The sequence below is a fragment of the Sylvia atricapilla genome, chromosome 25, assembly GCF_009819655.1.
Source record: "Sylvia atricapilla isolate bSylAtr1 chromosome 25, bSylAtr1.pri, whole genome shotgun sequence".
NCBI lineage: Eukaryota > Metazoa > Chordata > Aves > Passeriformes > Sylviidae > Sylvia > Sylvia atricapilla.
Window position 1 is genome coordinate 259,516 of NC_089164.1, and position 25,756 is coordinate 285,271.

The 25,756-nt window shown below is 54.2% G+C and overlaps 1 protein-coding gene across 1 annotated transcript; it reads right to left on the reverse strand.

Moving 5' to 3' along the window:
- Nucleotides 1-7,139: 7,139 nt before the first annotated feature.
- Nucleotides 7,140-24,683, reverse strand: WNT2B (Wnt family member 2B). Its single transcript, XM_066335622.1, has 5 exons — nucleotides 24,164-24,683; nucleotides 11,651-11,871; nucleotides 9,888-10,165; nucleotides 9,213-9,477; nucleotides 7,140-8,183 (listed from the first exon to the last, which is right to left on the reverse strand). Exons 1-5 carry the CDS (start codon nucleotides 24,325-24,327, stop codon nucleotides 7,954-7,956), a joined length of 1,158 nt encoding a protein of 385 aa, XP_066191719.1. The 5' UTR covers nucleotides 24,328-24,683; the 3' UTR covers nucleotides 7,140-7,953.
- Nucleotides 24,684-25,756: the final 1,073 nt, after the last annotated feature.

The following is a 25,756-nucleotide window of genomic DNA, read 5'->3' on the forward strand; positions in this document are numbered from 1 at the left end:
TTGATCTCTGTTATCTTCATGATTATTTGTGACATTGATGGCTTCTTCCAAAGGTGATGTAAATTAATACATTTTCTGAATCCTGGTTGGAAGAAGCTTGCTGTAGCCTACTGTATTCTCTGAAACAATCCCTATGTCAGTCAATTACAAGTCATTCGAATTGACTTAAAATACCTCCTTATACAGAAGATCAAGAATTAGTTATTTTTTTTCCTTATTTTCTTTCAAATCCTTCTTTACCTTGTAAACCAAGTTATGTGAAAAACAGAAAGTCACCTCTGCATATCATGTAAGTGTAATTTATTTGTAACTCAGAAGGGAAACAGACTTGTTTAGGTAGAAATGCCATTGTTTGCTCTCCACTGTATATTTCTGTTGACTGGACTTAAATCCAGGTTAACTATTTGAATTCATCAAGGAATCAAAAGGGAAGCCCTACAGAAAGATACTACCGGTGTTTTTAGAGTTACCTAACTACTAGAAGGTAATTTTCTCAACTTTCTTTCCAGTTGGTCATTGGGGCTGTTTCTCACTTTGGAATCACTGTGGTGATTAATAGGCCTGTTGTGTTCATGTGATTTCACTTCGTGATCTGCAGGGGCCCATAAGGTAACCAGGCTAATGCTTTTTAAAGTTGAACCTTTTCCAGCAGTTGTATGGGGTTATAAATGAAGCTCTGCCTCCCATGTATCATCCCAAGAGCTGCTTTCTCTCACTGTCCTCCCCTGACATAACAGTAACAGAAAGGGGATGGGCTTGTTCTGAAAGGAGAGCTGGCAGCAGCCTGTGTAATGAAAATCTTCCTGTCTCTAGAAGTGCCAGCAGTTCTTGAGGAAGGAGTGCTATGGTTTTCCAGCAGGATTGTCCATGCTTTTGGGAAGTGTTCCTTTGCCACTTAGGAGCAGGGACTTAAACCTGAACCCATACCTTAGTAATGCCATATGAATTATGCTGTGTCTGTGTATATATACACATATCTATTTATATGTATGTATACATAAAAAATTACAACTATGACTCAGGATATGATGAATATTGATGTAACTTCCTTGAAACAAGAACTGTGGTCACTTAACAGCCATTGGGATGGCAATAGCTTTTTCACAAGGCTTTATGTAGCATTAACAGACTCCTTAAATTTTCAGTTCATTCAGAGTAGCCAGTGAAAGTCAAATCTTGAAGATTAGCATTTATTTCTATATCTGGATCTGTGTATTTGGAAGCCAGGATAATTATAGGCTCTATGATGATTTGGGCAGTTTGAGTTTGGGGTGAGTTTGGTTTGTTGGGTAGTTTTGGGTGCTTGCAGTGTCTCACCATGTCAGGACAGGTTAATTTGTGATCAGGATGTCCAGGAAGAGAATGTAGCTGCATTTCTTCCTGCCAGCCTCTGACTTCTCCAGGAGTATTTTCCAAAAAGTACAGGAAGGGTTGGAAAGGGGGAAGTATTATCACAGTAAAACTATTGTTTCTGAAGCAATTAAGCAACTGATTTCCTGTGTGAATTCGCCCTGTCTTACCATTGACTTTAATGAAAAGTGTCTAAAGATCTTTGTGAATCAGGAGTTTATTGCATGTGCTTCTGCAGAGATGGCACAAATGTGATTTAACACATTACTGAGACAGCTTCCTAATGTTGTCTGACTTGAAGTCTTTGATGCTTACATGCTATTGGCTATTTGATTTCATGTAGCTACTGAAGTAGGAGCATTTCAATATAGTGTACCATGGTGGTACAGTGGGTGCTAGAGCAAAACTTTCCACTGGCTATTGGCACTGTTAGAATAATACAACTCTTACAACAGAGGTGAAGCAATTTAGACTAATAAATATTTCAGAGTAACAAGGTCTGGTCATTGCAACCCTAGTTCATGTGGGCTATAAATCACATCAGAATTCTGGGGAATAATCTCTGACAGATATTTACCATTCTGGGAGCCCTTCATTTTTGAAATTTGGAATAGATGCTGTTAGTAGCTTTAATGCATGTATGTATGTGGCAAAAGGAATTTTCATGCTGTCAGACACCTTGGTCACTGAGGTTATGGGGACAGATTCATATAGAGATGGCCCTGGGTGGTTCTCCATCCAGATTTGTCACAGGCCAGTTCCTTTCCTGCATCTCTCCAGTGCTGGCCAGGCGTGTTTATTCCCTGCTCCTCATCTTGGAATTGTTGTGAGGGTGCCAAGCCTCATAGATCCATGACTCTGAGCAAGGCAGGGTGTAAAGGTCATAGTTGAGACCATTAATAACAAGGTGCAAACGGCTGGTTTATATGTAATGTGAAGCTTTTTACTTATTTCATTTTTGCACTTTGGGGGCTCTGTTTGCTTACGGAGCACTTGGTGTCTGGTACCTATTTAGCCTGAGAGCAGGCAATTGGGTTCCTTCAGGCCTTCAGAGGAATGCAGAAAATTGTTCTCTGGTGTTGTAATTCTGCTGGGATAACTGGAGCTTATTTGTCTCACTGCTTATTAAATGCATACTTGTCTAGAGGTCCTGTTTTTTTTTTTTTTTTCTTAATTCTCTTTTTTTCCTGAGAAACGTTGGGTGAATCCCAAGGACCACAAGTGAGAGGAAGATTCCAGGAGGAGGGGGAGAGGGAAGTGCCTGCACCTCTCCAAGCTGCATCATCCACCTCCAGTGCCAGCAGAATGAAGAGGTTAAATATGAGAGCAGACTCCCTTAGGGAAAGGAGATGTATGTATGGGGCTTGGCCAGACATAAATTAATATTGCCCTTCCCCCTGCCTCAGAGATGAGACAGTGAGGGGAGCAGCACCTCCCAAGCACTCGTGTGTGGGGTGTGTGGTTGGGATGCAGTGCTGAGGTGTCCGAATGGGCCCGGCTGTGTGGGGCAGGAGCACGTGGGAGCTGTGCTGTGCTCTGTGCAGAGGGCACTGTGGGCAGCAGGGCAGGGGGCAGATGAGGCTCATGGAATCACAGAATATCTGGAGCTGAAAGGACATGCAAAGATCAAGTTCAGCTCGTGGCTGTGTACAGGACACGCCAACAATCCCACCCTGTGCCTGAGAGCATTGTCCAAAAACTCCTGGAGCTCTGGCAGCCAAGGGGCCATGACCATTCCCTGGCGAGCCTGTTCAGTGCCTGACCACCCTCTGGGGAAAGAAGCTTTTCCTGATACCCAGTCTAAACCTCTTCTCCAGTATTCATACTCTACCAGCCTCTGGACAGTGCCGAATTTGCCCAATTTTGCTGTTAAAAGGGACAGACTCCTCTTGTCTGCATTTAATTAGGATGCTGCAGAGGTGATGCATGAGCTGTTGTCATCTGCTTTTGGGTCAAAAATCTGTACAGATCAGTCAGGATGACAGTAACAATCACAGTGGGCTTCTGTGTTCAGTGTCCTGTGCTCTGAATTCACCCATCTTACAGTAAAGGTGGTAAAGAGTAAAGGCAGCTTCAGTTTCAGCCCTGTCTCCTGGCTGCCTCCTCCCTGTCTGGAGCCTCCTTGGCAGGGTGTGCTCTGCATGCCCCAGCCCTTACTGGAGGGACAAGACTGTGATCAGGGGTACTGATCATGTGCTTGGAATTTTTCTCATTTCCAGCCTCAGCTGCTGTTGTGTGCTCTTTGGTGGGATCCTCAGTGAGTCCAGTCATTGGGGAGGGCGAGATAACACACCCTTGCTTACAGCATCAGTGAGGGTGCATCCACCACGATGAGTGTTCCTCCGTTGGGATCTTCCCCCTTTGGTTATTTCTGGCCAGCAACATTTTCCTTTTACTGTGGATGCATTGAGTTGTGAAATCACAGTGTGGCCTCATCAGCTGGACCCTTTTCTTAAGAACCTCTTGATTTCTTTGCTAATTTGGCTGTGGGCTTTCGTCAGTTATAAAACAGAGTGACACAGTATGTGACTATTGCATTCTCCTGCCTTGACTCACGGGCTGTGATTCCAGAGCAGTGACCCCCCCTGCTGCTGGCTGGAGCAGCCCTCTGTGACTGCCTCAGCAATACGGCATGTGAGAGCTTGCACACACATCTTGACAGGCTGTACCAGTGTTAGTCCAAATGCCATAGTCAATGTGCCCCTGTGGGCTGTTACAACAGGTGAGATCCCCCATGGATTGCGCTGATCACAGGTACCTGATCAAAGCCTTCTGTGCCTTTATGAGCCCAATGGAGAACAGAAAAGGCCCATGGGGACACAAAGGGATGTTGGGATTGGGGTGTAGCTTGGCAATGTATCCACCTGCAGTGCTGAGCTCAGGAACTTACAGATCTTGCCATTACCTCCATCTTAAAAAATGGTGGTGTCACCTGGGCTAAGGCCTGTTCTTGCCCACGTAGAGAAAATCAAAATCACAGAATCTCCTGGACTGTGGAAGAGACCCACAAGGGACATTTGGATGTCAAGTCCAATTGCTGGCCCTGTATGCGATTCCATGTTTCCAACACCTGCCTCCTCCTGTATGTCCTGTGCAGCTGCTTCAGTGAAGGTAATGTATTCAGAACCTCATTAAGCAATTAATTCTGCACCTTGTCCTTGAGTGCAGACATGCTTTTGACTGGAAGTTAATTAGAAGATGAACTTACATAAAAGGCTCCCTCCACATTTTAGGCAGATTACTTAAGAGGCTCGTGCAAGGGACTGAGTGTTCCCTGATGAGACCGTAGCCTTCAGGAAAGTTTTAAGATGGAAAACAGCTGCTTGCCAAGGATGAATGTGCTGAGGGGGAGCTTCCCTGGGGCTCATCTGCAGTAGGGCACTGACCAGTCTGAATTTTCTTTGGCCCACAGTGGGATCTTGTCTTGCACAAGCACTGGGAGTTTGCTCTGGCTGACCGGTGTATTTCTATTCCAATTCTGCGGTTTTCTGCTAATTAGTTGTTAATAAATGAGTGTAGCCTTGCATAGTCCTTTGCAGAAGAAACTCACTTCTTCTGTCAGGTGAACTTAGGCTCGATGGGATGTCTCCATGACTGCTTCTCCAGGTACTTCTGTGGCACTTGCACTTGATTCCAAGTAGTTTTACTCCTCTTATTTACTGCTGTGAGAGGAATGCAGCTGCACAGGAGGATCTGGCAGCACTAGGGAGGGTTCCTGTCTCAGTTGTGGTTACTCTACAGGGCACTGAAGGTATCCAATTTCAGCATCTCAGTGATGAAACAAGAAAGGAAGGAAGCCAACAAACCCAAGACAACCTATCCTCAGGAGTTTCCCTCTTTGTTTTAAAATAGGAACATCTGCATTCGAGGGGAGGCCATATTTAGGCAGCAGCCATTGATTAAGGTGTTATTCATCAGGTGGGCCAACAGATCTCCTTCAGACACCCTCCGGGGTCCTCTGAAAAAGAGACTGACATTGGGTCCCCAAGCACTGGGTCCCTCCCAGCCCAGGGAGTGTGTCCTGCTCTGGGAGGGAGGTTTGGATTGATGGCTGAGGGGGCAGCATTTTTTTCAAGTCTGTCGTAAATTGAGAGTAGGTGGAGCAGTAATGAAGATGAATGAGAGGCTTTTCCTGGTCGATTAGCCTGTGCTGACGGATGCTGCACTGCCTTGGGATGCCTTTGGCCTGCCTCAGACCTCCTGCTCACCTGCCAGCATTCCTCAGTACAGCTAGGATGGGCAAACTGTCTCTCCCTGAAATTCAGAGGATCTTGGAAGGGCCTGGGGGGAGACCATAGACACCAACTCCAGTGCAAGAGCAGGGAAGGTGCTGCACAACCCTCTTGTGCTGTCAGGGAATCAGTTTAATTCTGTAGGAAGCAGGTTAGGCAGTGGGGAGGTGGGATTCCTGTAATTCTTTTAAGAGCTCCATTAAAATGTCACCTTTTGGCTTGGCTGTGGCTTTGCAGCAGCTCTGCTGAAGGTCCTTTTTCTGCATGAGCACTCTCGGGTTTGGCATGGAGGAAAGTGCTTAATCCAGCCCATGGCAGGCTCTTTTAATTCTTTGAGCAGTTCCCCCATCAAAGCCTGTTTCAAAGTGGATTTCTCTCTCCACTTAAACTGTTTCCTAGGGCCATTGAGTAAAATCCCCGATTGGAGATGCTCTTGTGCAGTAGCCGATGGGTGGCTTAGGACCAGAATAATCTTCTTTGCCTTAATCCCATCCTGCTCCTTTGACCTTCCTTCAGACTTTGCTCTTGCAGCCTGCTCGGCTGCCTCTTGTCCACACATCTCACTGCTTCCAGGAGAAAACCCCAGCTTCTTAGAGACCTGTGACATGCCCTCTGGCAGCAGTGAAGCACACCACAGCAAAAAGTTTTTGCAGGTGAATGTCCCTGTTGACTTGGCCTTTCTTACTGTTGTAAGTTTGGAACTTCCATGAAAACTTCCTCTGTGTGAAACGTCCTTACCTGCCCATCAGCACAATGCTGAGCAGTATTAGGAAAATGAACCCCATTTCTCCTGGCTCAGGGAGGAGGCACAGCCCTGCCTGAGGCAATGTGCAGCCTAGCTCAGGTGGGGGAACTGCAGGAGCACCCTCAGCCTCAGGAATTGCAATAGTTAAAATAGTGTTTCTTTTTTTAGCTGAGTCAGTTTAGTTTCCATGTTCAACTGTTATACATTGTATTTGTTTGTGTGGATTTTGACCAGACTCTATAAAATATCTGTATACTAAATAAAGCATTTCTGTAACGTCTGCTTGCTCAAATTGGTGGAGAAAAGAGGAAATTTGTAGAGAAGAGGTATGGATCCCTGTAACTTACCTACCAGCACCTCTGCAGCTGCCTTCCCCTCCTCTCATCAGCTTCAATTTTACTTGATTATGTTTCGAGTGTTTGGGGGATTTTTTAATGGGAAAGATTTGGAAGTTTATCTGGCATCTCCTGCTCAACCCAGTGCTGTAGAACCATGGAATGGTTTGGGTGGAACAGGACTTTAAAACTTTTCTTGTTCCACGGCCTGCCAAGGCCAAGGACAGATTCTACTCAACCAGGTTGGTCCAAGCCCTGTCCAACCTGGCCTTGAACACTTTTGGGGATGGGGCATCCACATATCCTGAAGTGTGATGCCCCCAAGGGTTCCCCTGGGGCTTTGGATGCTCAGCTCTATAGGAAGCTTTGAGGCAGCAGCAGCTGCAGACAGTGAGGAAGAGAAATGCTGATGGCTGGTTCCTGCTCTGGGGACATGCCCTACTGAGTGTGTAGGAATTCAAAAAGCAAAGGACATAATTTTCTGATATAGGTTTATAATGAATTTTGACTTAAAATAATAAGCAGTATACACAACATACACGTGAGTTGTACAGAGATGCTGTTGTATCGCTGACTTCAGAACCTACCAGTAAGTTCACAGGTTTCATTTGCTCTCTCAAGCCCCATGTGTCCACCAGCATCTAGAGGTGGCCTTTGTCTCTGTGCAGTCCTTCAGGGTTCAGTTCCAAGCTACAGCTCCACTTCCTCCCTGTGCTGGGGACACAGGGACAAGCCTCATGCAGAGGTGACTCTTGCTCAGTGGGGTTAGTGACGTGCCAGGTCTGCTTGAGAGAAACGCAGGTATCATGGAACTGTCCTACGGATTCACGACACCCTTCCTCTGGCCTTGCAAAAGAGAAAAAGCAAGAATGCTTTTGCAAGAGTGGATTATTCTGAACTAGTGTTTTTTGGCTGGTGAAGCTTTACTGTAACGTAGATTCTCTGGGGAGGGGCAGGATTCATCATCCATCACGTCCCGACAGTCAGTCCTCCGAGTCTCTATTGGTTGCACCGTCCCTTTGCCAAGAGAACCTTTGCAGGTTCACAGTTTAAGCGAGGATCGCAGCCTCCTGCTAGGTCGGGGATTAGTTTTGCTGAGCACATTGAAGGGCCCACAGTACCTCCTGGGAACTGTAGTCCTTTCCTTAGTGCTTTGTAGAATTAATTAAATAAAAGCCATGCAGTTGAACTACAGCTCCCAGAACATCGTGGCCCTCAGGGCACAGGGGGTTAAAAAAAAATTGCAAGGGGGGTGGCAGTGGCTTCTTCTTCCCTCAGTGCTCCTGTCCGGTCAGGTCTGGTCCAACCACTCGGCCCGTTTGGGTGCTTTACACGTGTGCACATCCACAGTGTCCTCGCACTCCTTGCAGCGCACAGCGCAGCACCAGTGGAACTTGCACTCGCACTTGGTGACGCGGGTGACGCGCGTGGTGTCGTAGCCGCGCCCGCAGCACATCACCTCGCAGCCGTCCGTCCCGCGGGACACCTTGCTGCACACGCGGCCCGCCGTGCCCAGGGAGCCTGCGGGGAGAACCAGAGCCCGTCAGCGTCTTCTCCGTCCTGTTCCAACCCTTCCCCGCCCACCCACCTGCAGTGAGGGAGACTGCGCATCTCCAGCTGCACTGGGGCCTTGGCTGTGGCTGCTTTAGTGGGGGAATCCCCTGGTTCTGTCACGGCACCTGCTGCGGTGGGGTCTCCAAAGCCACCACTTGGAAGCCTGCACTTGCTGTGCTTCATGGACATGGGATGCCACAATCCTGGCCAGGGATGCAGCTTTGGTGTCTCTCATGTCCCTCATGATGGAGGGTTGGAATGAGATGATCTTTCATGTCCCTTCCAACCCAAAACACTCTGGGTTTCTATGACAGTCTGCATGGCCCCTTCCCATGCCCAAGCCTGTGTTTGCTGCTGCCAGAGCATGAGAGTGGTAGGGGACAGGGATGGGTTGTCTGCAGCCCCTCTGTGCCTTAGGGGATCCCTGGAGCAGTGTGTGCCCACCGAGTCAGGCTTTGCAGCTGGCAAAGCTCACAATGCCCTCTGCTCAGGCTGAGGATGGCAGGACCATGTGCTCCCCACCAAGTTCCCATGGCTGCTGCGAACTAAACTGGGAATGCTCCAGGCTGAGAAACCATTGGTCATCTGTGCAGGAGTCCAGCAGCCCTGACACCTCTTTCCTGCTCTCATCTCACCCTCGGGCTGTGTTCAGAGGAGCAGCCAGCAGCCTGTGCACAGAACAGGCTCTCTGTTGCCTGTTCAAGGGAGGTTTGCTTGTCAGATGATGGGCTCTGAGCATACACTTCACTTTTGTGATGACCAGAAGCCTGAGGGATTTGGGGCTTTGGTGTGTAAAGCCTGGGGATTTTGGACAACTGCAGTCCTGCCTGTGCAGGTGTGGGGTGCAGTGGGAACTCTGGGTCTGGATAACCACTCTCCAAAGACTGGAGTTGAGTGGGGGAGCTGAGCCCCCAGGCTGGGCTAGCTGGGAGCTGCTGGCCTGTTGGGAAGGGAGGAAGTTTGCTTTTGGATAATGAGTGGAGCTCTGGGTTTTACCTGCTGACTTGTCCATCACGCAGTAATCAGGTGAGTTCTCAAAATAGACCAGATCTGTTTTTGTGGGCTTCCTGAAGTTCTTGTTAGCCACTGTGAAGCCAGTGCCATCCTGATTCATCGTCACCTGGATGGCCCCATTGTATTTCTTCCTTAGGTAATCCCCCGTTTTTCGAAAATCTGACATTGCCAGCCAACAAGTCCTTAGTGTGCAGGAGCCACTGACCCCGTGGCATTTGCACTCCAACTTGAGGAAGCGTTTCACAGCCTGTGGGAAGAGGGATGGGTAAGGACCAGTGGTCACCCTGGGCATCAGATATTGCACCAGTATCCACTCATTCCCGATGCAGCTTATCAGCCCTTGGCTCTGTGGGATGGGGCTCCTAATGGGAGACAGGGGCTCTGTAGGGAGGTCACTGATGCCAACATCAGCAAGGGCAAAGGAGGCAAAGGTGAGCGAGGTCCTGCCATCCCCGTGGGGCCATTCCCTAGGGCAAAACGTGCAGGGGAGCACTGGGAAGGCAGGGCAGCATCCAGCCTTATCCATAGCAGGAGCTGCCCTCCAAAGATGCCCAAGGTCCCGTTTCTCTGGCCAAGCTGTCCCAGCTGCCCAGTTCCCTACAGAAGGTCCCCGTGGGATGGGCGAGAGCCAGGCTCTGCTGCAGGGGCTGCACTCACCATCCTCCCGCAGCGGTTATTGTGCAGGTTCATCAGTGCCCGGGCATCCTTCACTTTTTTCTCCTTGGCATCCACAAAGGCTTTGGCAAAGCGGATCCCGTAGTTGATGTTGTCGCTGCAGCCGCCCCAGTCGAACTCCCCGCGCTCGTCCTTGGAGCGGCCCCTCTTGAGCGGGTCACAGCTGCAGACCTTGAGGTCCCCTTGGCTGCACGCCCGGGTGATGGCATAGACCACCCCGGCCGAGGAGATGGCGTACACGAAGGCGGCCTCCCTGCTGCCTGCCACGGGGAGACAAACAGGGACGGGGAGTGAGCGTGCCGAGCGCCTGCAGCCCAGGAGGAACCAGGGCACGGGGAGCAAGGTCGTCCTGTGTGTGGGTAAGCCGAGCCCAGCCATCTCTGCTGACCACAGTGTCCAGCCTCGGCTTCCCTGGAGCGCTTCAGACTAACTGCGATGCTATGGGTACATGGGCAGCCAGCAACTTCCGCCGGGGCCACTCTCCTGGCTCTACGGGAGCGTGGGGACAGCGCCAGCTCTGGCCGGGCTGCGCCCTCCCCGCGTAGCGCAGCTTGCCGCCTGCTATTTTATGTCTCTGGTTCAAGTTCGCAGCTGTTTTTATAATGTTGTAAAAGAAGCTGCAAATCAAAACCATGTTACTCTTCATTTCGAGAGCCTTTGAAAGCAACTTCAAAGGCAGCAGAGCTCTCTTTGGGTCTCGCAGGATGGGGCTGTGGCGAGGAGCTTTCATCATTCCCCATCCTTTGGCAGGAGAGGATGCGAGCAGGAGGAAAGGTGCCGTGATGGGAACAGAGAGGCTGAGCAGGCAGGCTCCAGCATGGCAGGGTGAATGCTGCATTCAGCGTTCCCGTCCCCTTCCCTTCAGTCAGGTCGGGCACCTGGCTTGTGGCTCTGCTGCTTGTCCCCCCCACGGGTAGCTGCCCATCCCCTCCAGGAGCAAGCCCCCCACTCACCAGCTCCTTTTGTGGCGCTCACGTGTCCTCCATACGAGCTGCGAGTGGAAAGACTCTTCCAGCCGCTTTTGATTTGGAGGCCACATGGCTGGATGCTCCCAGCACGTCATGGGATGCAGCAGCATCTGTCCTGCAGTGCTGCTGCCTGTACCGGGGCTTGTGCCAGCTCCCAGGGCCTGTTTGCTCCCAGAGCACTCCCAGGGCAGCTGGAGCCCACAGAGCTGCTCCATCCCTGTCCCTATCGTGCTTTTCCTCTGTGTTCCTCGGGTACATTTCCTGGGTGCATCCCCACGTGTATCCGTCCCTCACCTGGAGTGGGAAGGTCTCCCCTGGCCAGGGCCGTGCCCAGTCCTTTGTGCAGGGCTGGCACCTGCCCCACAGCCGTGGTCCTCCTCCACCTCGGAGCGTGAAGCAAGGACTGGAGCTGCATCTGTGCCCTGCCTCCCTTGCCATGCGAGGGAACAGCCAGTTCCCACGTGAACTGCTGAGTCCTGGCCAACCCCGCTCTCCAAATATTTATATATCCCATTACTGTTTACATATGAGCTTGTTCTCCGGAGGTGTCTCCTCCTTCCCCCTTCTCCCCCAGTGCTCCCCCTGCTCCAACTCATCTGGTGCAGCTATTCCAAACGCACTGCTCTGCTCCCATTACTACTTGATTAATTTACAAGGAAAGGCAAAGCTCTCCTCAGGGAGTAATCCAAGCCACGGGCATGGCAGCCCAGAGGGAGGAGAGACTCTCCCAGGAAGACAAGGCCCGTGGTGGTGGGAAGGGGACAGGGCAGCACCTACTTCGCAGCATGACCCGGCCGAAGACAGTGTGGTCCCGGTCCAGGGTGCTGCAGTTCCAGCGGTGGTGCCGGAATTGGTGCTGGCACTCCCGGATCCACTCCTTGGCTCCCTCCCCAACCGACTGCATGATGTCGGGGTACCTCTGGCAGAGCTGTCGCTGCTTGTTCACCAGCCCAGGGATGTTGTCACAGATCACCCTCGCGCCCAGCGCCCCGATGTACCTGCGAGAGAGAACGGTGCCACGTCACTGCCTGCCTGCAGAGGGGAGCCACAGGACCACTGAATATCCTGATCACAAGGATCATCGAGTCCCGCTCCTGGCCCTGCACAGGACACCCCCAAAATCCCACCCTGTGCCTGAGAGTATTGTCTAAACACTTGTTGAGTTCTGGCAGCCCTGGGGCCATGACCACTGCACTGAGGAGCCTGTTCAATGCCAGACCACCTTCTGGGAGAAGAACCTTTTCCCAGTATCCAGCCTAAACCTCCCCTGACAGCTCCAGGCTTTGCCTTGGGTCCTGTCCCCGGCACAGAGAACAAGATCAGAGCTGCCTCTCCACTACCTCTCAGGAGGAAGCTGCAGACCCCAGTGAGGTCTGACCTCAGTGTCCTCCAGCTGAACAAACCAAGTGACTCCAGGTCCTCACCCTGCTTGGTGGGTCTTATATTGAGGTCCAGCTTTCCCTTTTCCTTCCTAGCTGTGTCAGAGCTGCTCCAGGCTCTGCCCAGACTGTCTCCACACAGCAGTGTGCCCCCTGGCAGCATCCCCTTGGCATGGGCGACCCAGCACATGTCAAGACCTTCCTGGGGCTGCAGTTCAGAAGGGGGGACACAGGGACAGGGCACAGCTGAGCCATCGCAGTGCTTTTGTTTGATAAAATAATCCCGAGAAGCACCAGCCAGCAGCAAGCAGAGCTTTTCTCAGTGTGTACATCACTGCAGAAAGAGCAAGGAGTCTGTGGAGCCCGTGTCCCCCAGCAGGCAGCCAGCTCTGCGTGCTGGGAGTCATGGGACGCCTCCATAAGCCTGGGCTGTGTCAACTCCCGGGGCAGCAGCAGAGAAACTTGCTGATGTGTCTAAACCTCCCTCCCACCCTCTTCCCAACATGCCAGCCCCGCGCTGTCACCCAGCCCTGCTGAGCACAGCAGGATGGAGCCTGGCTGAGCCCAGGGCGGCTGGAGCAGGCTGCGCCCTCGCTGCTGCCTGCCCTGATGGGAATGTCCATGGCACGGACACCTGTGGCATGTGCAGGGGACGGAGGAAGGGGAGCAGCCTTCACCTCTCGGTGCTGCACTCCTGACTCACACCGTTATCCCCCGGCTCTCGATTCCTCTCTGTCCATCTCCTGAGCATTTACTCTCGTGCCCTGAAGCTCCGTAACTGGTAGAACCATGCCGTGGCTCCTGCGCTGCCTGCAGCCCGCCTGTTTCCTGGTGCCCTCGCTGCAGCAGCGGGGAGGGAGCGGGAGCCCGGAGCAGAAAGACAACGCACAAACAGCAGCCTGCCAGAGCCTGGCTGAGCCCCAGGGGCAGCTTTCCACAGCCACGGGGGAGGGACCCGAGCTCTGCCCCGCACTCTCACACCATCCCGGACAATGGCAGCAACATGGAATTTTCCATCCCAGTCAGCTCCCGCCTGCACCACCCGCTCACCCCTCTGGCTGCTTGTGCCTGAGGATGATTTTTGCAGCAGAGCACGGAGCTGGGATTCTGGCTGGAAGGGATGAGGTTTGGGTGATATTCAGATTTTTTTCTAACCCCGAGACTGGAAGCAAAAACCTTCCCTCAATAATAATAAAAAGCAATAAACTTGGACAATATTTTATTGTCTCTCTCTGGACATGTTCTCTCAGTTCCATTCCACCCCAGAGAGAGCTCCCAGGCTCAGGAAAGCCCTGCAAGCACAGAAAGCAGTGGGATCTGCTCTCTCTTTTAAAATATTTTGTTTAAATGCTGGCAGAAGCACAAGGTCATCTCGGGCTGGAGCTGAGGATAATAAACCCAGCTCCCCGTGGCTTTGCAAACCCAGACTCCAAGGGGCAGTGAGCGTTATTGTCACAGGCGCGCTCACCAGCCTTTCATCCTGAAGCAGAGAAACAGGGAAGTAGCAGAAGCTGTTTGGGGAAGAAAAGCCAACAGGAGCTCCTCGAGCACTGCCGACTGTGGATGTTTCACTGCCTTGCTCGTGCCAGACTGTGAGAGCAGCCCGTTCCTTCCCATGGGGACAGGGCAGAGGAGCATCCCACCAGCTGCAAGATGGCACGGCGGCATCGAGTGGGCCCGCAGAATTCCTGCGGGGAAGCTTGGTCAGTCCCCTGCTCTAAATTCATTCTGCCCAGCAAGGTTGGGGGTGGCTGGCTTATCCCTGCCTGTGCTGGCAAGAGCAGCGGTGAGATGCTGGGAGGCAGCAGATTGCAGGATGGAGGTGCAGAAGTAGCCAAAGCTCCTCTTTGCTGGAGAAAAGTGATGCTGGGGAAGCTGGAAAAGGTAAAATGTTCTGTGATGAGCCACTCACCAGGGACCTGGTGGGGGACCCATCCCCTGCCTTGTGCCAGCACTGCTGAGCTGGGGCACTGGGCTCCAGCCACAGCAGTGGCTGAGAGGGCGCTGGGACGCAGCAGTTGGCAGTGGAGCTGCCTCCCGGACTGGAGAGTGATGGATAAAGCACTAACACCATCCCCTGGGAGACCGAGATCAAGGGAAACCCTCCAGACAAGATAAACACTAGGCACTCCCTTTTTCACACTGGAAGCTAATTACTTCTCCTTAATTCTCCTGCCAAACACCCGGATCAGAGCAAACATTATCAGCAGGAGAAAGTGGAAGGAGAGCAATGTGAAGGGCACCAAGTGCTGCAGTAGCACCTCTAAATGTACATCCCGGAACTGCCAGGGCCAGTGGCTGCATCTCCCTTTGCCTGTGGCAGCGGATTTACGACTGTACCTACAGGATTCCAGCAGTTTTCTGCACTGAAATCTAACACACAACTAAAGGGAAAATTCCTCCCGTGTCCTGGAAAGGCTGTGGTTATCTCGGCAAAGGCAAAAGCTTCCACTTGGTGAGAAATGCTCCAGTTGGGTTTAGTTACTCTGAAATGGAGCAAGACGAAGAACATCAGAAAATTCTGCCAAGCAGAATTTTGGGAGGGAAAAAACCCAAACATTTGTTTTGGACAGATGAAAGCATCCCTTCCAATTTTATTTTTCAAGATCTGTGACATTTTAAAAACACTGCAATGGGAAAGACAATGGATGTTCTGAGAAGTCCCCAGCTGCCTTATCAGAACTTCGTTTTCAAACAAATGAAGCTGTGCTGGAAGTGACACACTTCTTCAATGCTGCACTCTGGGGGAATCTGCATTTTTCCAGCTGAAAAAAAAAAAAAAAAAAACCAAAAAAAACAAAAACCACAAAAAAAACCAAAAAAAACCAAAAAAAAACCCACAAAAAACCCCAAAAAACAAATCAAGCCCTGAGTTCAGAAAAGCCCTTGACAGATAACTTCTGATGCTGGAGGCTTCTCAGGCCTGGAGTTCAGGGTTGGGAGGAGAGAGGCAGAAGCAGGAGCTGGGCAGCCTGCAGTGAGGAGGAGCTGGGCTGCAGGGAAGAAGGAAGTGGATAATTAATTGCATGTGGGGATAACAATCCCCCACCCTGTGCGATGGGATTCCATATGCTGCTGCCCCCGAGGGTCCATAAAGCCCCGGCATCGCCCTTTGCCGAGTGCGGAGCCCTTTGGCCAGCTCTGGTGAGGGGCTGGCACCACCCCTGTGAGCAGCCCGGGCTGCACGGAGCTGCAGCGGCGCCTCAGTGCTCCGTTCGGAGCTCGGGGCATTCCCCGTGCCGCCGAGCCCCGCTGCAGGGCCGCTGTGCGGGGCCGTGCCGTGCCGTGCCGTGCTGTGCTGTGCTGTGCTGTGCTGTGCGGGGCCGTGCCGTGCTGTGCGGGGCCGTGCTGTGCTGTGCTGTGCTGTGCGGGGCCGTGCCGTGCCGTGCCGTGCGGGGCCGTGCCGTGCCGTGCCGTGCGGGGCCGTGCTGTGCTGTGCTGTGCTGTGCCGTGCCGTGCTGTGCTGTGCTGTGCGGGGCCGTGCCGTGCCGTGCCGTGCGGGGCCGTGCCGTGCCGTGCCGTGCGGGGCCGTGCTGTGCTGTGCTGTGCTGTGCCGTGCCGTGCTGTGCTGTGCTGTGCGGGGCCGTGCCGTGCTGTGCCGTGCCGTGCTGTGCTGTGCTGTGCTGTGCTGTGCTGTGCTGTGCGGGACCGTGCTGTGCTGTGCTGTGCTGTGCCGTGCCGTGCTGTGCTGTGCTGTGCGGGGCCGTGCTGTGCTGTGCTGTGCCGTGCCGTGCTGTGCTGTGCTGTGCGGGGCCGTGCCGTGCCGTGCTGTGCCGTGCCGTGCTGTGCTGTGCTGTGCGGGGCCGTGCCGTGCTGTGCTGTGCTGTGCTGTGCTGTGCTGTGCTGTGCGGGGCCGTGCCGTGCCGTGCCGTGCCGTGCTGTGCTGTGCTGTGCTGTGCTGTGCTGTGCTGTGCGGGGCCGTGCTGTGCTGTGCTGTGCTGTGCCGTGCCGTGCTGTGCTGTGCGGGGCCGTGCTGTGCTGTGCGGGGCCGTGCCGTGCTGTGCTGTGCTGTGCTGTGCTGTGCGGGGCCGTGCCGTGTGGGGCCATGCGGGGCCGTGCCGTGCTGTGCTGTGCCGTGTGGGGCCGTGCCGTGCTGTGCCGTGCGGGGCGGTGCCGTGCTGTGCTGTGCCGTGCTGTGCGGGGCCGTGCGGGGCCGGGCCGTGCTGTGCGGGGCCGGGCCGTGCGGGACCCGGCGCTCCCCTCCGTGCTCGGCTCCCCCCCGGCAGCGGCGGACGGAGGCTTCACCTTCCAAAGGCAGGTGCTTTTGGAGACCGCGGGGCCAAGCCCTCCGCCCTGCCCGCCGGCCCTCCTCCTCCCTGCGAGCTGCAGGGACGCATCCAGAGATCCAGAGGCTGCAGCCGCCTCGTCCCCACGTCCCGCGGGTGCCGAGGGAACAGGAGACAACCGTCACGCGCTGCCTTCCCAGTTGTTGTTCTTGCGGAGAGTCTGCTGACTTTGGCTCTTGTAAACAAGGAGAAACCTAAATTGCTTCTAAGATAAACATGCAAATCAGAGGCAGACGCATCTATTTACTTGGTGGCGTGCCGGCTGTGCTAACCCCGTCCCGGGGCTCGGCTCCGTGCTGGATGTGTCCGGTCCTGCGCTTCCCACCGGAGCCCGCCCGAGCCGCAGGCTCCGGGTGCCTCTGCCCCGCGCTCGGGTGGCGGTGTGAACAGCTCAGAGCCCTGTGCTCCTCCCTGCCTGTGCTCGCTGGGAGATACCAGCTGGGAAATGTCTCTTGGAAAACGAGGTTTTGAAGAAAGAAATTAATTTAATGGGAATTCGTGAAATTACATGCAATCAGAAACTGTCCTGTTGCTCTTCCATAATACCAAGGTGTTCCTGCAAAATAAGCCAGTGCCCTAATTCACTTTCCAATGAAATTTGTACTAGACACTGCTTTAGCTAAGACTTCATTTTTCACCATTTCATAAGGCATTGGAAAACTTATTTGAACATGATCTGATTTTGAAAGGGAAATCTTTGGAATTGCTATTCTCAGACAAACCAACATTTTAGTGCTCTGAATTAAACAGCTGCTTGAAACGTCATAAATTCCCATTGTGGGTTGCACCAATACCATTAAAGGCACAGTTTTAAATGAGATTATAAAAGCTAAGCTTAACTAAAATCACTGTCACAGCTTTACAGGGGGGAAGGATGTCTGTGCAAGCACCTCTGGTCGTGGGCAGGATCCAGGTGTGGGAAAGCTCAGGGACCCCACGACTGGTCCCTGACACACAAAGAACAATGCATGAGGCTTCCTCACTCATTAATGTCACGATTAATGTAGAGAGAGTCTGTGGGTGAAAACTCGAGGATCCCTAAACTTTGGCAGCAATTTGTACCTCCTTGTTTGGTGGCAGAGCCGGGTGGGAAGAGGAGCACAGATGGACACAGAGCCCAGGGTCAGGAGGAGCTCTGGCCAGACACAGCACCATGAGCCTCTGAAGAGGCACGATGACTTTGGGGTGGATGCTCCTTCATCTCAAAGGGTCTGAGCAATGGCAGCAGCTCTGACATTCCAGGTAATGGGGTTTCAGTTGGAGAATTTGCCTTTCCTGGCACAGCTACTCCCCACCAAGTGCAAGGTGTGCTCAGCTGGGTCATCCCTGGACTCCCGGCCATGTCACCTGCTCCCAGGGGTTCTGGGCAGTCTCTGCTTCTGAGGTCTGAGAAGAGCTCTGAGGCTGAAAAGAGAACATGGTCTGGCTTCCTGCTGGCGTCACTGGAGTCCATCCCCTGGGAAGAGTGATTCAGTTCCCCATTGCTCTGTAACAGCTTCGACAGTCCCGAAGGATCAGCTTGGCAGCCAAACTGTCCTGGCTTCTGGTCTCTTCCCACCCCACTGAGTCCTCATGAAATGTGTATCCTGGAGGGAGGCTGGACAGCCGTAGGCAGCTATTGGAGTCAGCTTGTGCAGATAGGATCAAATCCAACATCCCTGCGTTCTTGCCTGCTGAAGAGCAAATTCCATCATGCCTGGCAGCATTTCACCTCCTCGAGTTCTTTGCATACCTCCCAAGGATGCTGCACCTTCCTTCCTCTGCTCTCCCTGCTGTGGCAGACAAATTACAGCCAACTGCCAAGCACTTTGGGTTGCAAGGTGCTATAAACATCTGAGATATTATTTTAGTATTACAAACCCAGAGTATTTTATTAAGCCCCACTGGGAACAGGGCCATCTTGGCCTGCTGGAATTGTTAACACCTTTGAGTGATTAATAGTCCTAATTTCCTCACTTAGAGCCACTACTCTGCATGTTGAGAGCCTTAGTCTCACTTCAATAATTTTTAATATCATAATGCTGAGTGACTACCAGTGCCACTCAAAGGACTTGTTTTTCTTTTTCTGCACTGTTATCTTTCTCTTTCTTGTGCATCTCTCTTTTACAGTTGCCTGCCTTCAGGTCCTGGTCAGAGTTCCCTCTCTGGTTTTCCTGCACCCTGTGTAGTCATTGGGATGTAGTTTCTGTGAGGAGGACTGAAATACTGGCCTGGGGAGAGGGAGCAGCCCTGTAGCCTCTTGTCTCCCAGGCTGTGTGGGAGGCTTTGCTGTTGGCATCTTGCGTAAGAGTTACCTGAAAAGAGAGGCCTGAAAACTTCGGTCAGTGCTGGGTGAAAGCTGTTCCTCAGGGACATTGATGGTGGTGCATGAATACAGAATAATTTCTCATTAAAAATATGCTTTACCCTTAAGAACCAATATTTTTCTCCCCAAATCTCAAAGTCTTTTGCTAAGAGGTGGGAAGGTAAGACAGCCTCTGGTAATAAAACTGAATGTACAGTTCTCTTTTGCATGGCACATCCTGTGTGTTGGGTGTGAGCTCCTCCAAGGAGAAGCTGTGTTTCCACGGGCTCTGGCCCAGCACAGATCTCCTCATGGCACTGCTGAAATCACTTTTGGTAATAGTAAAAGCTAATGAGTTTGGAAAGCAGAAGGATTTTTTTTTTCTTTTGCATTTCTTTCTAAGAAAGATTTCCCATAGGTGAAAGTGACCCTAATGAAAAATGGACTAAGCAGCACAGTTAGGATTATTATAACGGCACAGAGTGACTGAGAGAACCCATCTGTTCCATCCACCCTAACCAAGAACACCAGGGCTGCTTGCAAAGGCCACGGGGTTCATTCTCCATCAGTCTGACATTACTTTAAAACTTATTTTTCACAGCATGGCTGCCTGGAGAGCTGAGCAGTGGAGCGCCTCAGGATAAAGACTTCCTGGTCACTGACCTCCTGCTTTTATTGCCATGCAAAGTGCTCTGCAACAACAAACTGACAGCCGGGGCCAACACCCCGGAGATCTCCGTGTCCCAAGAGCTGCACGTCCTCTCCCCTTGGAGGTGGCAAGTTCTGCTCCTGGAACTTTGTCCCCTGTCCCTGCCCACGGCAGAGGGGCTGGAGCTGGAAGCTTTAAGGCCCCTTCCAACACATTCTGTGATTCTGTGTCTTGCCTGCAAAATGCCGAGGCTGAAGGGTGATGAGCTGCTCCGCTGGTGGTGGAGGCAATGGCTCATCCACGGCACAGGATGGGACCACAGGCACGGACACAGAGCCCGGGGAGCCCCCACATGGCCTGTGAGACCCTCGACCAGCACAGCTCCCCAGGGGCTGCTGAGGGTCTGCCCAGCTGGGGCTGGCACGGAGGGGGGGAGCGGTGCCCCAGAGGGTTACACAGCAGACTCTGCAGCTCCTCCATGCAGCTGCCTTTCCCTTGGCTTAATTTCAAACATTCCTATTTATGCTATTTCCCCTCCCACACACCTTAGTATGATGCCTGCTCCAGTGAGCCTCTCTCTCCTACAGCCTGTACCCACACATGTGTGTGGTTCCATTTTTCCATCGCTCCTCGTGCCCATCCAAGGTACCTGGACCAGGAACAGCTCTGGTGTCACAGTGGGAACAAATGGCAAATCCTGGAGAACAGCACCAGTGGGGGCACAGCCAACAGCCCATGGTGGTGGGAATGTCCCCCTCTCCATCTGCAGTGGGGTGTCCTTGCCAAACCCTTGGCCAGAGCCCGGCACCGTGTCCAGGGGTTGCTCTGGCACAGAGGGAGCCCTGGGCACTCCTGATTCACCATTTGCCCTTGGTATGTTTTCCGTGCCCATAAACACACTCCCCCTGCCCTGGCCGAGGATGGGAGCTGGACCACGATGGCTGCCTGACTCTGGACTGGTCATCCCTCAAAATCTCCATATGGGCATCACACCCTGGATGCATCAGCTCTCGGAGCCCCCATATCCCGACAGCACCATGGTTGCCCCAGGTGGTTGCCAGGCTCCCACACGCTCTCCAACCCACACCCAAACTTGCGATCCTCTTCCCTCCACAGATTTGTTTTATCTCTTTGGGAGCCTGATGCCTCCCATCTGTTCCAATGCCAGACGAAATTAAATATTTGTAGTTTCCAAGGGCTGTGGTTAGCAATAAACAAGTTGGCTAACAAGGATTTGGTGTGCTGGGGAGCTGGGGGGGGTCTGTGCGGGTTGCAGGAGAGTGGGTGTGTGTGAGGGTAGGATGCAGGGGGGCAAACAGGGCTTTGTGTACATTTTTCTTTAACCAAACCTTTACTTTCAGAATGGCTTTCCACACCAGAACGGCTCGCTGGGCTCCCAATAGCGAATAAACTCTACTTAGCTATTTACACCAAGTTTGTTTATTGCACAGTTTATATTTATAAGCAACATTTGTCTAATCTCCCAAATCTTTCCAAAGGAATTTCGGAGGCCGCTTTTGGGGCCTGGCGGGCTCCGGGGGCCGGGGCACAGCCCTGGCAGCCGCCGTGCCCAGACCATGCTGCTCGCCCTGCCCCAGTGCACGCCAGTGTCAACGGGATTTAGGGATTTTCCCCTCGCATTCCTTCTTAATTTCTGTCTCTGTTTCAGCTGGTATTTTGTTGCTAAGTAACACATTGGAGTTTGGAAGTATTTTTGCAAGGGTGCTGCTCCCCACAGCCGCAGCCACCCCGCGGTCCCTGTTAGTCACAGTGGCCTCAGAGCCCGGCCACAACCACAGGGGCCAAAACCACACTGTCCCCAACCTGTCCCCTCCGCCTGGGCGCCGAGCACGTGCACACACACACACACACACACACCCGCAGCCACTATTTTGGATGCCAAAGTTCACCAATTCCTGGCGTTTGTGTGAGGCGGTTGGGCCATGCCTGACGTCACTGAAAATTAATAATTTGCAGTTGTTTAGAAGAAACATTTGGTTGATATTTCCTTTCCATGTACTGTGATCAGAGGGGACCCAGTTTTTCCTATTAAACTACTTAAAAAGTTGACTCTGAAAATGAAAAGCATTTCCTCTAGTTCCACAAGTTTATTGTGTGTGAATCCCTAGAAGAATTTGGCAATAATAATTAAAATAAGGAACGATGATGCACCACCAAATGTATTTACTGTAATATCAGTGGTGCTAAAGATGTGCTTGGAAACCTATGCAAATCACTGAATAACTTTTTCCCAAACCACAGCTGGCTGAAACCATTTTCAGTAAAACACAATTTCATCTAAACACGCTATTTTATCAGGACTGACAAGTCCAGCACAACAGCGCTTGGTTCAGTTTCGGCTTTTCTTAGAAATGTTCTACTTTCCGAAAGAGAAAGTTCAATTGAAAGTGTGAATCTTAAGTGTTCAATAAATCTCTAATTTTTTTTTATGTTTTAAAAGTCATGTGTTTAAGGCCCTTGGGACCAGTACTGCTTGTCAAAAACGTCCAGAGGTTGGTGCCCGGCTGCCCCGTGGCCGTGGGGCTGCCCAGCCCCAGCCCAGCTCCCTGCCCTGCTGTCCCCTGGAGCTGCCAGCCGGGGATCGGCCTGCAGGCTGAGAACACAAACTGCTGTGGGAGCTAAATCGAGCTTCCTCCAAACAAGCCACAGCTACTGAGGCTTAAAACGTGGCTGGTTTTCCTCCTGCTTGCTGGGAAGCGACACGCGCTTGGAATGAGGGCAGACCGCGGGAGAAGTGGGGTCCGACAGCAAGGGAAATGGTGGTTTTAACACTCCTCCTAAAGAAGGAATTTGCACCCTGCAGGCAGCATCCACGTGTGTTACCAGAACTGCCCGTCTCTGGGCAGGTGATGCTGTGACTGCTCCATTCCTCCATCTTTTCCAGCCGTGTTATTCCATGCACCCACTCCTCAGCTCTAACGAACCTCTCTCCAACCTCCCCATAGTGGAAATAATCCAACTTCTCCACTGTTCCTTCCTTCCTTTCTCAGTTTTTTGTGTTTTAGCAACCTCGCCTTGCCCACAGAAGCCGTCCTGCCTTCACCTGCCCTGCTGGGTTGGGGCAGAGCTGGCTCTGGGAGCCAGGTCAGTGCTTGTACCAACCTGAGACTCCCCAGCCGTGACTCATTTTCTCTCGCAGCGGTTCCAGTTCCCCTCAGCTGACCAGGCTTCGGGAAAGCTCCTCTGGGCATGGCTGTGAACAGCCTTGCTCCTTCTATTTCCATTTGCCCCCCAAAGCATTTTCTGGTCTCTTGTGGAAGTTGCTTTTGTGCTTGGTTGCCACCAGCTGCGGGAGCAGCCTTGTCCTCTGGACTCCCCGCTCCCTCCGAGGGGCACAGCTTTCCCAGCCGCCTTTCTCAGCCTGGAATCGCTCTCCTAGGGATGCCAGCCCGGCCGGGGCTGCCACACGCCCAGACGTGCTCTCAAACACCGGGAATACTTGTGCTATCTGCAGGACTATTAAGTGCTCCCGGCCCCTTACAGAGTGCTTCACGGTAGCTGAGAATTTCCAGAAACCGCCGTTTTCTTTCAGTGGCAGATGGGTTGAATTTGATTAAGTTTTGCCTCATCCACCGTGATCTGTTAATGATGATGAGATTGGCATGGAAAACACTGTTTTCCACAAGATTAGAAAGGACTTTTATAGGGTGGGGGACACTGAGAACTTTTCTGCTGCCAACTATTTTTTCTCTCCAGTGTTGCTGAACTACTGAAACAGCACAGGGTCGCTTGGAAAACTTCTCGATCCTTGTTTTCCTAATTGCCGTCATTCTGCATAGATGAATTTTCACTGTTAAACGAACCGAGCAGGAGGAGACTAATTTCCAGAAGGATTTTGTTACTTCTGTCAATAACAAAAGCGCAATTTCTGTCTGTTACAAAGCCTCATCTGATCTAAAGGAAGGGGGGCATCAACTTCTGCTCCTCCCTGGAGCAAAGTAACGTAACTGTGCGGGCAGCCCGTGGGGATGGGAGCTCCGGCGGGGCCAGGGTGGCTCAGGGCTCCCGAGCTGCTGTCGCTTCCCCCGTCTAAAGCGCCCCGAGGGCTCATCCCGCTCCCCGGAGCCCGGGAGGGAAGGACGGCTGTCAGCGGTGCCGCAGCGCACGGCGTTCGGCTCCCCGGCAAAACCGGAGGTCCCGGCCGCAAGTCCCATCCCCACGGAAGGAGCGGCGGCATTTTCGGGGCGCGGGTCAGTGCCCGTGGCCACTGCGGTGGCGGCGCCCCGGGGACAGACCCGGTACCGGCCCCGGGGCGGTTCCGTCTCGGCCGCTCCGCTCCGGCCGCCGCCGGCAGCTCTGCCCCGGGACCCCGGCACGCCGCCGGAGCCGCGCAGGTGGAGCCGCGGGGATCCCGCACGGCCCCGGCCGGTCCCCGCCGGCTCCCGCAGCCGCACGTCGGGCTCTGGGCGCCGGCTCCGGCACGGCGGGCTCTCGCCGCGCTCCCGCCGGCGCTGCCCACACCCCTAGTCGGTCTTCCCCGTCCCCATCCCATCCACGTCCCCACCCTGTCCTCGTTCCCGCGCCCGTTCCCGTTCTCACCCCCGTCTCCATCCCCGTCTCCATTTCCATCCCCATCTCCATCCCCGCGCCCGCACCGCGCCCCGCGCCGCTCCCGCCCGCGGTGGCCCCGGGCCCGTCGGGGCGGCGGCGGCGTCGCGGGGCCTCACTCACCACCACGAGGAGTCGGCGCGGGGCGTCAGGGCCAGCAGCAGGAGGACGAGGGGAAGGCAAAGCCGGGGGGCCGCGCCCGCCGTCCGAGGGAAGGCTCCGCACTCCGCACGCCCGGGGGCCACGGCAATCCCAGGAGACGCTTCCAGGCGGTTTGGGCAGAGCATATCTCTCCGGGGCGGGGTCCAGACGGAGAAATGACCGGGGAAGGGGGTCCTGCCCGCGCTCCCCTCGGGGCGCTGCCCGTCACGGCCCCGCGGCGCGTCCGCCGGCTCCGCGCTGCTGAGCGAGCCCCGGCTGGGCCCCCGCGCCCAGGCTCATGCTGCTGCTGCGGGGGGCGGCGGGGCCGGGCCGGGGGGGCCGGGGGGGCCGGGGGCTGCGGGGCGCTCAGCGGGGCCCGCAGCCCCGGCGCCGTGCGGGGCGGGCGGCGAGGCCGGGCCGGCCCATGGAGGTCCTTGCGCGGAGGGCGAGGGCGCTCTGGGGATGGGAGCGCGGGGGCCGCGGCCAAATATTGCCGGCGCCCGCCGAGCTGCGGGCTCTCATTGGGCAGAGTCAGCGACGCGGAGCCGCCGCTCCGGCCCGACCGACCCCCGCCTCCCCGAGGGCACGTCGGACAGCCCCCTCCGGGCTCCTGCCCCCGCCGCCGCCCCGCACCGGGGCCGCTCCCACCGCCGCGCCCGCACCCGCGGGGATGCGCCGCGGAGCCGCCGGTCGCGGCCGCCCCGTCGGGCCCCGCCCGGGGAAGGGGCGCAGCGGGATGCGGGATGCGGGATGCGGGATGCGGGATGCGGGATGCGGGATGCGGGACGCGGGATGCGGGATGCGGGGGCCGGAGCTCGCCCCGCCAGGTGTCACTGCTGGGTGGGAAAGCGCAGGTGAGCTGCGCTCCGCGGGGCTCCGCTCCCCGCCGGCGGCTGTGTCCGCCCGTGGCGGCGCTCGGTGCGGGCGGGAGCGGGCGGAGCACGGAGATCGGCTCGCCAGGAGCTGGCGGCTCCAGTGCGGGGCGGCCGCGAGGGTCTCAGCCGTGGGGTGGAGGCGGTACAGGCCCCACAGGTGCTCGGGGACCGGCAGGCAGCGCTCTGGGGGACAGGGACATAGTGGGCATAAACTCCCCGGCATGGTGAAGCCACAGCGAGAGCCACCATTGGGTACGAGTGTCCGAGCTCAGACACAGCCCTCTGCACTGATTTGGCGAGGGCTCTCCCTTGTTCTACACGTCTCTGTCGCCTGTGGCTGAGGGACAGGGACAGTCAGGGGCTAGGCTGCCCAACCTTCCTTCCTTCATCGCCCTAAAACTGGTGACAGACAGCTGGTGAAGACCAATCTTGCCTGGCAGTTCCCTCTTCCCCACGTGGTCCCTGGCTGCTCCATGCACACCATGGAGGTGAGCCGGCGTTTTGGTAACCTCTCACTGTCAGCACTTTCGTGATATATCTGATTAATTACTGGGATTGTAAAGCCCATTATCCACCAAAGTCCTTTCCACATTGCCAGGGCCCTCGGCCGCCCTCTCCCCTCCAGCCAGCTCAGCTCATTCTGCTCTTTCCTTCCTATTCCTGTTGTTCAGATCAGAGAGCCACTTCCCCAGCCTGAGAG

Bases quoted from the DNA above. Each gene is read 5' to 3' on its own strand.
- WNT2B (XM_066335622.1), bottom strand. From the start codon at position 24,327: ATGCTCTGCCCAAACCGCCTGGAAGCGTCTCCTGGGATTGCCGTGGCC. The intron at 11,872-24,163 runs GTGAGTGAGGCC...TCTCTCTCGCAG, and splicing joins CGCGCCGACTCCTCGTGGTG to GTACATCGGGGCGCTGGGCG. The intron at 10,166-11,650 runs GTAGGTGCTGCC...TCCCCGTGGCAG, and splicing joins CGGCCGGGTCATGCTGCGAA to GCAGCAGGGAGGCCGCCTTC.